Genomic DNA, 13,017 nt, shown 5'->3' on the forward strand with positions numbered 1-13,017 from the left:
GCAGTTATCGCGATTAATGTAATTAAGTGCACTAAATAAATCGTCAATCACAAATAATTAACATCATTCATTGCTTTCATTAATCATGTAAAAGAAAAGTAATTCTGTAGTTTACTGTGATTATTGCATTGATGATTACTGCACCAATTGCATTGTGAAGTGCATTCTGGTTTCAAGTGTTGAAAGGAACATTTTTTATGATCTTTAGGTAGAAATACAAAAAATATATTTCATTCAAACGAAAATTTGGTAAAGTGGCATAAAAAAGGGGCATTTAATCAATGCAATCACTCGAATGCAGTTGCATTCGCGTTGCTCTGTTTATGCAACAGGTGAGTGTCGCTCCATGAATAAAAGCTGTCAATAAAATTTACACTAACGAGACATAGATGTCTTTCATTTTCTCTGTTCCGAATTTCTGCTTAATTTAGTAATGCATTTTTAATTGATCCATTATGAAATATTTTCTTTCATTATTTTTGTCAATCAGAGAAAATTAAAATCGAGCCGAGAAAGAGTGAGAAAAGTTACAAGAGTATATGGGTAGTTGCATGGCTGACTTCGTTTCATGAATTATTTCGTCGATCACGATGGAAACGACTTTCGTAGAACGATCGAACTTTGCACCCTCTTCGTTCATTCGATTCGATGAGTCGACATTCAATATCGAAAGCTTCAATTCACCTGCGAATTCGAATTCTTATTTTCAATTATTGCGAGAACAATGGCGTGTGAAATTTATCTTTTATAATACATTTTACCTTCTATCTTACTTGTAAATAGGCTTTGAACAAAATTTCTATTCAAAATTATTTTGGTAATAAATTTCAGATATTTTTTAGTTCTTTATCGTATCAAAAATGTGGAATGAAAGAAATTCGTTGAATCGTTTTTGAATCCTATTTGATTCGAATTTTGCTTTCTGTTTCAAAAAGGGAAGAAATAGAAAGCAAGCTTAATTTCATTTCTGGCCATTGTTTTCTTTTGGAAATTTGCGAGCAAAACCCGGCGACGAGAGAAAGATAGATGGAAAAAAAAGAGATCGGAGAGATCGGAGAAAAAATACAGGCATGGACAGGGGTGGCGTATTTTTTCTGAAAACATCGCTGCCACCTTGTCTCGCCATCGTCGCCAGCAAGAAGAATGGAAAAACAATATTGTGACGTTTCGTCCGCTACTCCACCCCTTACTCTTCACCTCTCACACTCTATCGATGCATTTTTTTTCTCTTCGTTTTCTTTTCCTTTTTTCCATCGTCGCGATATTCGATTCTTCGATATCGAACAAAGAAAATTGATCATTCTCTTGAAACTATATCAATTTATTTGATAGCTATGAAAAACTTGCTGATTTGAAAGTATAGTTAAATGAAAAATTTGTGAAGCCCCTTAATAAGAAAATGGGTTGAAATTGCAAGAAATGTACAGTCATCAAAGTGTTAATATGAAAAAAGAAAATAATCGAAATACGAATATCCTCGGTTAAGTGACAGTCTCGGCCAGTTTCGGCGTTCCATCCCCTTTAACAATGTTTTCGAGCCGGTCTGCTTTAAGGGTGGGCCTTTATTTAGGCTGCTGGCGAGAGGGGGTGGTGAAATACATACAGTTACGTCTATACGCCTCCACGATTCTCTCCCGGGCTGTTTCACCCCCTGCCAACCGTCTCTCGTACTACTGCTCTTTAGCCAGGGATCACCACCTCACCCTCTGCACACCTTGGAGGGTGTCGGTGGACGAGGAGCGGAGCCAGGTTATCGATTAAAAAATGTCTGCCCTTCAAGACGGCCTAGGTCACGACCTGTCCGTCACACATACAAACACAATGTCATCGAACATTTACACACACGCTCACGGTTCTGAATTTTAGTGCGTATTATTTTGGGGGTGGTTAAGGTTGATATCTCGAGATTCTCTTGTTGCGATCTTCAATCAGCTGATTCAATGTTTACATCTGTGAGTTTTTTATCAGACCTTGGAGATTGTACAGGGGGATGAAAAATCGTATTCTTATAGTATAAAGGGAGGATTAATACTCAAAGTAGTAATTATTCTCGATGGAATGAAAGTTGCAGAGCAAAAGTTATCCCACGAGCTTTCCACGTCTTACGCGATTTAACTTTATGGGTCGAACGTGTCTGAATCTACAGAGACAAGAATAAAATCATGAAATTATGAAAATTACAGTTTTACTTCCCCTTTCAATTTCATCCCCTCGAAGAGTAAAAATCGAATCAACGCCAGAACGTCCGGCGCTCGTTCCTCTCCAGGTCAAAACACCGGGGTAAACGTTCCATTGACAAAGGAACTTCGTCTTTCAACCCCTTTCCACCCTCTATACGTGGGAGTCTCGTCGCAAGGATTCGCGAAGGCTGACGGGCGAATCTGTAAGGCACATAGTCGACCTTCGAGATACCACGCAGACTTGGAGATTATTTACCGCCGCCCTCTGTGGTCGTTGGCCACCCTTATTTCTCGGTCACCTCGGCGGGGTTGTTGCAAGGAATCCTGTGCGTAAATGCGTGGGTTACTTGCGACAGGTCAGGAGCCGAGGGGGTGAGACGGTGTCGGATCGAAAATACGGGGATGGAAGAGAAAGGAGAGGGATCGAGAGGGTGGCAGAGGTATACGAGGGTAGTTTCGGTGGTGGGATTGGTGCGAAGGGGTGGTAAGATCGGGCGAGACAGACGAAGATGGAGGATAATCGATAGACACGGCTAGACGCCGCCCCAGACAACCTTTTACTTTAGCTTAAGGACACCCCGACCCTTGAACAATTTACCTTGCACGCCGTACACGCATTTTTGCCCCGCTAGAGAAATCCAGGACACTGGCGACCCCTTCTTCAATTCAATCATCCGATTTTTCAGCTGATTCCTTTCGAGGGACTTTATGAAGTTTCATTTTATTTTTTATTTTATTGAAAGGATACATTTCATTTTTTCCTTCTTATTGGTACTGTTTGAAAGTAATTGTACAGGTGAAGGGTTAATTCTATTGTCTTGGTTCTTGGTTCGTTAACAGGGTTCTACCGAAGGTTGCTCAGATCTTTTTGAAGTGTCTTTTATTTTAACGATCGATAATTTATTGCACCGATTAGGTCGAATTAGAGGGATGACGATTCTCTTGCCTTTCAGTTTTGCAATAAAGACGTTTATTGAGACACAACGTCGAGAAGCAATCCACTCTGTTCCAGTGCCTTCCGTTCAAAACATAGGATTCCATCGACCGTCTTCTCGCACGTTTTACAATCTCTCGTTTCCTTTCACCGGGGACTTAATTTTCTAAATTGCCAACTCTTAAGTCACGGAATACATTCCCGTTTCATCTAAATATCTTGAAAAATTTAAATACTGATACTGTATTGACTAACGATCAAGTTTACTTTTCCTGGCGAAATTACTGGGAATCTGATATATTTATTAGGATAGGTGTACTGTGAAAAAGGTGAGGAAAGAAGGCTTAATTTTGCAAGAAAAATATGATTTATTACCTGAAAGTTAAACGATTTCACGTAGAGGGTTAAAGGAGCTGGTCTCTTTATTTTCGGCGTTGTAAAATGTTATCTAATAGAAGGATCTGTGTTTGATTGACTGGAGGTAGGCTCGCGTGTAATTTAGCGTGCTTTGATTACATCTTAACTGCTACCGCTTTTTGCCAGCCCGACAATTGATTTTTATGGCTTTATCTCCTTCTGCTTGAAGAAAAAAGTACACACCGTGCTACGTTTCAATTTCTTTTCTTTTATTCCATTCGAAACGATTGAGAATTAATATCGAACACTTGGGAATTAATTTTTAATGGAAAATATGATTATTTTAATTTTGGAAGGAACAGTGAAATAATATTGGAAAATGAAATTTGGGCTCTCTTCATGGTCCGCGCGTGCGTTTCCGATAAGAAATGCGAAATGTTTCTACAACCATTGCTTTTTGTTTCCATTTCATTTCATTATTTCCGATCCAACACTTATTTGCAATTCAAGATGGCCGAAATGCTCAGCCCCCATGGCTGCCAGCGGAGAGATTCGTACAGGGCGATAAAAAATAAAAGGAGAAATAATAAAGGGGGCCCTCTCTCGACGGCGACCAATCCTGGTCCGGCTTGATCATATCGTTCGACTTAATTTATTATTTTATGCGTGGCACACGTGTGCAATGTGCACACGCAACTATAGCCTGGTCCGTCTTAAAGCTTCGTTCATAGAACAGCCATGAAACGCGAATCGAGAACACAATATCCTTGAATCGAAATATTGGAAATTTTATTTGCCGTTCCCGATGATTGCACTGTCTCGAGAGTATCAATTTTTTTTCCTCAATAATATTTTTACAAATGAAAGTTTTGCCAAATGAAATAGTTTCTTTTGTTGAAAATTAAACTTTGATTGTTAGTAATTGTAACAATTTTTATAAACCGAGAATTCGCGGTATTGAGAAAACGGACAGAGGGGTGGAAAAAGCATTGCAGAGGTTTTTCGTTTCAATCGTAGGGGTGAACGGGGGGGATGCAGTAACCAATGAGATCGAATTGGGCCACGCAAGAAAAATTCTCGACGGGTAGCACGGCTTGAAAGAAGCGTAAGAAATGTTAAAAAAGTTGATTCTATTTTTTCCCCTCGTTTATTCCGTTCGTAAACATATTCCGAGAAGTTGGGACACAAACTGTACTTACAAAGTCGAATTTAAAGAACGCTCTTCTTTTATTCTTAAAAGTGAGCGGTATAATGGTCGAAGTTGCAAAACGAGGAAGAAAATAAATTAAAAGTTTGATTTTACAAAATTTGTAAATTGTTAGAAAACATTTTATCAGAAATAGATTGATACCTTTTCAGAAAAAAAAAACAAAATAAATAAATAAAAAGAATCAAACTCTTGCACACAGTTTTCAATGTGTTCACGCAGAGAGGGTAGAAGGTGGTTGAACAGCACCCATTGCGGTACGTATACGCGACGGGGGTGGCATTCGGGTGGAAAAACCTACCCCAATGGGGTAGGCGGTGGGTGTTTCTCGCGAGGGATGGGCAAAAGGGAGAAATAAGAAAAGCTGGAGCCACGAAGGAGACGACGTCGTCGTCGACGACGACGGGATATCTGGGTCGAGACTCGTCGTCGCCGACGTCCCGGCGCCAGGCGTCCTTTTCTTTGCCTTTTTTTTCGGCAACGAAGAACCGAGAAAAACGTCGAAGAAGGGAGAAACACTGCCGGTCTCCGTTGTTTCGTGGTTTCCTATTCTTTTTTTTTTTCAACCTCGTACCCCTTTGCGTTGTTCGCCAGGGGATGGAAAGATGATAAGTCAAATTGTTCCTCGCTTGTGATCGCGATTCAATGCGGCCGTGCACCCTTGGAACGCGTTCAACAAATTCCCTGCAGAATCTCGAATTTCCCACTATTTTTATATTTTTTCTTCCTTTCTTTTCCTTATTCAACTCCGATTCAATTCACGAACGTTGGTGTACTAAAATTTCTCTGTAATCAACGCCATAAAATGCTCCAAATAAATTTAAATAAGCTCTCGTCTAGAAACTCCTTATCGCGAACTGAAAAAGAAAAAAATTAGGAATAAAGGAATTCCTTAGATGAAAGGAGGTGTCAAGAAACGAGAGGAAAGGTAGAAGGATAATCATTCCTGCGATCATTGGCAACGGGCCACACGGATATCCCGTGGACGAAGTCGAGGTGGCCCGATAAGACGCAAAACTCGTGAATAGTAGTTGGAAAGGGGAGGGGGCGGTGAGGCAGGGTGCGAGGTGAAAATTAAAGAAGCGCTAAGTCGGTCGCTAAACTGAAGAACCACTTGTTGAGCAGCTTGTGGCGGTGGCACGTTGGTTACACGGAGCTTGGAGGGGTTGGAAAGCACCGACAGACGACGGTGTGGCAGGGGTGGAACGGTTGACGGGGACGGTAGGGTGCGGATATGCAGATGAGGGGTAGCCACCCCGTGTAACTAACTTCTAACTTTCGCGTAAAGGCCGACCTCGGTATTCTGTTGCTTTCATAACGGCCGTCTGAATGACATTTTTTCACCTTTCAACAACTCGCACGCATTTTAAGATAAAATTCTGAAAGAAAAATGAAAAGATATCCCTCATTTGCAATTTCGAAAACAATCGGTGCGTGGGAAAGAGCGAATGATAAAAACCGGAAATCACGTGAAGAACATTGAGAGTCTGACTTGTCGCGCGGTTAACGGTAAAACACCCGTTGGAAGGAAGCTCGGCGGATCCTAAGGAAAGGAGTTCTCGAGTTCACGATATGGGTAATTGTGTAAAGCAAACGTCGAGGAACTCCACCTCTTCCGCTCCACCCCGACAAACCAAAACACAAATAATCGCGGTGAAAGAGTGGAAACGGCCACGGACCAGATGAAAGGACGGGGTTGCGCTCCCATCGGGCTACTCGAGGGAAATAGAAGATAAAGAAAGAGAGAAAAAAAAGGGTGGAATGCCAAGTGTGAAGCTATCTGCATGTGAATGGTACAATGGTAATTGGGGATGCACCGTTAGAGGATATTAGAGGTAGCAGACGACTATCCCCTCTTTACCTTTCATCCCTGATTCCCGTTGGACTTTTATGCAACCACGTGAAACAGCATCTCCTGCACGCTAGCGGAGTCACGTTCTTCCTGGATATTTTCATTGCGTGCGTGTGATTCGAGGTTACCTCAAAAGCTGATACCACTCGAAAAGAACTACGGTGTTACCTGCTCATGTGACCCATCTGTTATTCGCCAGCCTCCTTAGACTGTGCATGGTGTCACATGTTTTGGAAGAATGGGCTTTAGGTTTGCGTGTACGGTACATATATTACGCCCTGATTCATAGGTGCGCTTTGAGGGCTGATCTATGGGTATATAACAAGTGGATTCATCTTGCGTTGAAACGAAACGATTTTAATAAGTGACTGTTTCTTTTATTTCCTCGAGTTCTACTCGAAGGGAAACTTTGAATTGTTGAAAAATTTTCTGCATTTGTTTACCGCCTAACGCAGCTTCGATTCGCTAGAAAAGAAAAGAAATTTTCAATTCGTTGGAAAAGTTGCGGTAAGGAAACGCATCCGTTCTACGCTCGCGTCTCGCAACGATCCCATTTGTCACTTAAATCGCGTTCGCGGAGAATCGATGATTTCCGTCCCGCTGCAGCGTATTACTTTTACATTCGAGACGAACACGGCCCGGCCAGCCTCCATTATCAGAGGCCATCGCCTTAAACTGCGCCTCGTTACCGCCTTCGATAAAACATTCTCCGAAGAAACAAACAAACAGTCATCTGGAGAAAGAATACAGCGGTTCGATCAGCGTCGCGAAAATTGGAACGAACAGCTTTAAAGAAACTTCTTTAGGCGTTCGTAGCGTCGGTTAGTTTTATCAACGCTACGTTGCGGTGATTAATTTTTAATTGATTTTTCCGAATTAGAAAATCGATAAGGAAAGGGAACAGTTAAAGTATCCGATAAGAGGAGAAGAGTGGGAAGATATCCGGCATCGATTCTCCTTTTAAAAATTCGTCTGTCGACGAACGATCGCGGAAGGGTAATTGAAAGGAGAGACAGGATTAAAGGAGCTGCGACATCAAAGAGATGAACGCGGCAATCGAATTCCATCGTGACACAGATACTTTATTAGAGTGAAACAAAGAATCGGACGGGGCGCAGAGTTCCGCTCGAGGGTTAATTTATGTACGGAATGTACGAGTCTCTCCAAGTGGTGGCCATGTTGGTTTCGACGTGCTCGTCAAGGTATATTCCCCCTTCGCATCACGCGAGCCCCGTTCTCCTCGATCTTCCACCCCCAGCCCCACTTTCTTGCCGGCGAACACACGTGAGACTGGCACACGAACGGGAGAAACGATGTGTGTTTTCTCCTCGTCAAGGCGCATGCTGCACTGCGCACAACCCCTATCCTCCTCGTCCCATTCTACCACCCACCCTCCGTTCGGTACCCCCTACAACCCCTTCGAGCGTTCGTGCAACCCGCCATGCAACGCTCTAGGAGGCGACTCTTATTATTTCCATTTTTCCAATTCGGTCTGGAGGGCGGGAAACGTGCAACCCCCTCCCCTCTGTTCGATGCCTTGCACCCCTCGTGGCCGACCTCCCTTCCACCCACCCAACTGTTCCCTTCTTCCGTTGCAGCCTCGTCTCCTTCGGCTGGCCAGCCAAAGGAAAAATATCTATATTTATCTGTTTCTTCGCGGGATACGTCGTCCTGCAACCCCCGCCGCTGAAATTTCTTTTTGTTCGTTTCTTCTTCTCCACCTCCAGCTTGCGAGTTTCTCGGTCTTCTCTCCCACCCTTTTCTCGGTTTTCTCGCTACCTTCTCTACTCTGTACAACGAATTCTCTCTCCGTCGCTCGTTTTCTTCCTTCCTTTCGGTCTTCTCCTTACCTCCGCCCAACCACCCCCTTCCCACACGGACTTGTGGCGGGAGAGACAGATACACGGTGGTGGGACGGAGATCGACCTAGTGTGAAAGGAAGAGGAAGGATAGAAAGATTGGAAAGAGTGAAAGAGAGAGAGGAGAAAAAGAAAAGGAAGGAAAAGACGGAGGGCACCACGACGACGACGACGACGACGACGACGACGACGTCGACGACGCCGGCAGCCGCGGCGAAGCGTGCGCGCCTTTCCTTGGCCGGCGGCGCGACAAGGAGGATACGGAGGAAAGGAAAAGGACGGAGAGGGCGGTTGAAAGCGGAGCAACGGAGAAGGATCGACGAAGAGAGAAGGAACAGCGAAGCTTCCGCTTCCTTATGCTCCGCCGCGGACTGCATCAACCAGTCGCGCGGTCGCGCTCACATAAGAAACTGGGAATCGAGAGACAAACCCCCTTCTCGAACCGCGACGCGGTTTCCGTGAGCGGAAGAAATTCGGTCCTCGAAAATGTCCGTGCTCGCGTGACGCAGCTGCGACGGACACCGTAACGAGATCCTTTCGAACGTTGCCACCCTTCGAAACGCACCGGTTAATTGACTCGACGACGCTCGAACTGCGACTAACCAGTCGCTTGCCCCCACCATCACGCAACCGAAGGCACGAAACCGCGCGAATTTGTGCGGAGACGCACGAGCGGCCGTGAGGCCCCTCGTTTCGGGCCCGGTCGCGATCGTTCGGCCGCGTTCGTACGTATCTGGGCCCTCGAGCGACCAATCGCGTTCCACGATACCCTACCGTGTCGCATACTGGAGATGAAGAGGGGAGGCCATCGGGCCTCCTGGACGATCGAAAGGTCCGCGAAAGAAGACATGCCCGCAACGAACGCGGATTCGATGGATGTCTAAGGAAGGATGTTCCTCGATGCAACGAGAACAGGAGGATGTTCCTCTATACGTTTCTTCTTCCTCTTCTTTCTCTACTTCTTCTTCTTCTCACCGCTCTACCTCTTCTGCTACCTGGCGACGGACGAGTCCGACCAGGCGGAGGAGGAACTCTTCCGTGGATGTGTCGAGGGTGAAATTGTAATAAACGGGTGACTGGACGGCTGTCACGTTGCACGCCGATGAGGAGGGAAACGGAACGAAAGAAAGAGAGAAAGAGAACGAGAGATGAGCGTGTGAGAGAAAGGGTAGGAAGTACAGAGGGCAAGAAACGATCAACCAAAGTTCCTATTTTTCACGTGTTTTACGCGAAACTCGCCTAACAAAGTAGGACGTAAGAGAGAAGAGAGAAGCAAAAACAAAAAAAAAAAAAAAGAAGAAAATAATAGAAAAATAGAAGAAATTTTTCGTTCTTCCCGGTGTGTCCATCCGGCAGCCAGAAGAAGAGAAGAATCGCGGGGGTGACGTGGAAAAACGCGGCACGCACGCCGGAAAACCTCGTGTCCGCGGCACCGGTGACACCCTCCCGCGCTAATTAGCCAGCCAATTAGAAAGACCGCGGCCATGCGTAATGAGCTGCGCGCGCAAAAGTTCCTAAACGCCACGATGCAATGTTTTTTCCTGCTGATGCCTCGTCTCGCCGGCCTGTTCACAGGCGACCACTGATAATATATTGATAAGACGTTAATAAAAGCTAATTAGAAGTACAGTTAGAAAGAAAGTTAGCGGATCGACGACAGGATCGGGATCGAGCTTCCTCCAGGCCACTGGAAACGAGCACCCGTGTTTCGTACATCGTCCACTTCCGTCAGGCAATAAAACACAATTTAAAAAACGAATTTAAGAAGGAGGTGTGCGAATAAAGTGTCGATCGAACCCGATCGCACGATCGTCGGAGCAGCTTTACTTTTTTTTAAATTAAATAATAAAATAAATATAAGAGAACACGTTGTAAAAACCTCTTCGAGCTGCCACGTGGCAGCTCTATTCAAGCAATCCTTGGACCGCGACAGTGGTGTCGACGGTGATTTTTAACCTCTACGACTAAATAAAGTTAGGTGATTAAGCGAGGAAGAGCAAATCTATATCTATATACAATCTATATTATATATACACACTTGGAAAGCGTATTTAATTATATATTCCTATACACACGCAAGGAGCACATGTACAGGTATTTTAATAAGTTGACGCAATCACACGATCGAGTCCTTTCAAGGGCTGACGTCGAACCTGACCGTCGAGGATAAGAATCGTCGAAGGAAGATTGATATTTTTTATCGGTGGAGAATAGGGTGAGGTTGGTGAGGGAATAAGATAATAAATAAAGGAAAAACAGAACATGTCCACGATGAGTGTCGTGTCGAATTCGTCGGTCGAGGTTGACTCGGACTCCTCGAACGATATATCGAGCAAGGACGAAGGAACCGCCGAGCAAAAGTTCATCCTTCGAAACGAATTGTACAACAGCCTGCTGGCAAGCGCCCTCGGCAAGACTGTGCTCAACAGGCATCTGAACTTGAAGGAGCAAGGGATTAATTTTAATCTGGCCAATCTAAAGGATAACCTGAACGCGTTGGGCGCCCTCAAGGAGCTGAAGGATCTCAAGGGATTGACCGTCAGCAGTGTACCAGCCTTCCCAAGGAACTTGGCTCTGCATCGCGAGGATCACGACGAGGTCAGACCCGAGTGTTCCCTTCTTCAGATTTTTCTCCACTTTCCTTTCGTTGTCGATCAAATGAAATTCAGTAGTTTGCAATTTAAAGAAAAATATGAGATTCCCTTTGTTTTAGAAGATTGAAAATTGTAATATTATTTTTACTTATTTTTCTTTATCCTGCGAATGCCCACAACCCTCGCCCCCAGTGAACGCGTTAAAAGAAAGAAGAATGGAGAGCAGAGAGCATCGGAATCGATAATCCCCTAAAGATACCGCGTCTTTACTGACCTACCCTCTCGCAACCTCTCCCAAACGACCCCAAGAAACGAGGAAGAAAACAAATTCACAAATTTCCACCCCTACCAGTTGAGAGGGTAAGGGTCTTTAGGAAAAGAAGTTATCCATCATCTACAAGTTTAGATCGGAAAGGGTAGTTTTATAGAGAATCAACAGCCACTCGAAGGGCGAAGGAAACGATTTCAGAGTTTAAAACGTGTCCTACGACGGTTCACGGTGAATTGTCAGTTAAAAAGTTAGTGGATACTTTGGTGGCAGGAGTTTTCGTGTAATGGTTGTGGAAAAGGAGGGTGGAAAGGTGGTTGCGGACACAACAGAGAGATTTCGGTCGGGCGAGAAGAAAATCCCGTTTGCTTGACAATTACTTCTTGTTTTGTCGACGAATTGAGTCTTCGACTTTCGAACTACTTTTCCCCCTGTTCTGTTGATTTTCCATGGTCATTGTGTCTCCTTTTTCTATTGATTTCTTTATTACAAAAAGAATCTCTTTAGAGAGCAATAATATAAGAATATTTTTATATCGTGTGTATTCTTAGATCTAACACTTTTCAGTTTATTATTTTCCTTTTCTTGTTCGCTGCGACAGAAAAAATGAAGCACGTTTAAAAAGTTGTCGGCAGAAGGACTTTCCTCGGCGAACGAAACTTTTCCACGGTTTAATTTATTAATTTGTCGAAACGAACGCGCGTACCGTAAGCTTCGAGCTTCCTGTTGCTTCCTTTTGCTTTTCTGACCGAGTTATCGCCACGAGGCAACTTTTCTTGGCACGTACGCGGTTTTGGCTCGGTTCGCTTGATTCCGCGACAACTCTTGACCCAAATAGACGACGCACTTTTCCCGGAGCTTTTCCTTTTTTTTTCTTTTCCAACGACGCCGAAACGTCTCGCTGAAACGCAGCCCCAATTATGCTTCTCAACGATCTCTCTCTTCTCCACGAAAATATACGATAATTCATAATTTATTATCTTCGAAAAATTTTCCTTATTCTGGCATTAATTCTATTTTCAACTGGCATTTCCTACGAAATTTGAGAAACAGTTACGAGTTAAAAGCTTCAGGAAGGAAAAACCGAACCCCTTGTGGCGCGTAAATGGCGAATGACCGAGCTTTTGTTGAATCTTGATAAAAGGAAGGAAGAAAGCAGAGGCGGAAGAAGGGAGAGGAATGTCGACACGCGGAACACGGGCCGTTTTAAAACGTGTAATTAAGCGCGAGAGGTAATAATGAAACGCATCATCCCCCTTGGCTCGAGAAATAACAGCCCTTTGGGGAGCCTGGGGGATGGTCCTTTGAGGAACCAGCAATCTAGGCTGCGATTTCAAACGAGCTTTCTCACGATGCGTGCTGCGCGCGATCAATTAACAGTCGAATACGTCAGCTCGTTAATTACCAGCCGCAGGAACGTTGGAAATTTTCCAAGGGTTTCCTTAAGGGAACGGGTGTCTTCCATGATTTATTCAAGGAAATATTTATCCGTTAAATTATTGAAAAAATTAAGCCCGGCAACAAGATATCTGCAAGTCAACGTTCGTCAACGAAAAATCGTATTCGTCTTTTATTCCTTCGATCAAGAACGATTATTTCATGCAACAAATCCGTTCTAAATTGTCTCAATAACGTCCCATTATTGGCGAGACGGTCGCTGGATTATTTAGTGGAATTTTTAATGAACGATTAACGTGGCCGGTTTATTAGCCGGTTGTCACAAATCCCAGACGAAAGACGTATCGCACGGATATTATTTCAGTTAT

At 44.1% G+C, this 13,017-nt stretch overlaps 2 protein-coding genes across 2 annotated transcripts in view; both read left to right on the forward strand.

The window, feature by feature from the left end:
- Positions 1 to 13,017, forward strand: part of LOC117604669 (zinc finger protein rotund-like) — a 126,945-nt gene that overhangs the window by 30,989 nt on the left and 82,939 nt on the right. The window lies entirely within an intron of this gene.
- LOC117604670 (uncharacterized) lies at positions 8,542 to 11,597 on the forward strand. The gene has a single exon (XM_034325016.2). The coding sequence runs from the start codon at positions 10,652 to 10,654 to the stop codon at positions 11,108 to 11,110; it is 459 nt and encodes a 152-aa protein (XP_034180907.1). The 5' UTR covers positions 8,542 to 10,651; the 3' UTR covers positions 11,111 to 11,597.

The sequence above is a fragment of the Osmia lignaria genome, chromosome 7, assembly GCF_051020975.1.
Source record: "Osmia lignaria lignaria isolate PbOS001 chromosome 7, iyOsmLign1, whole genome shotgun sequence".
NCBI lineage: Eukaryota > Metazoa > Arthropoda > Insecta > Hymenoptera > Megachilidae > Osmia > Osmia lignaria.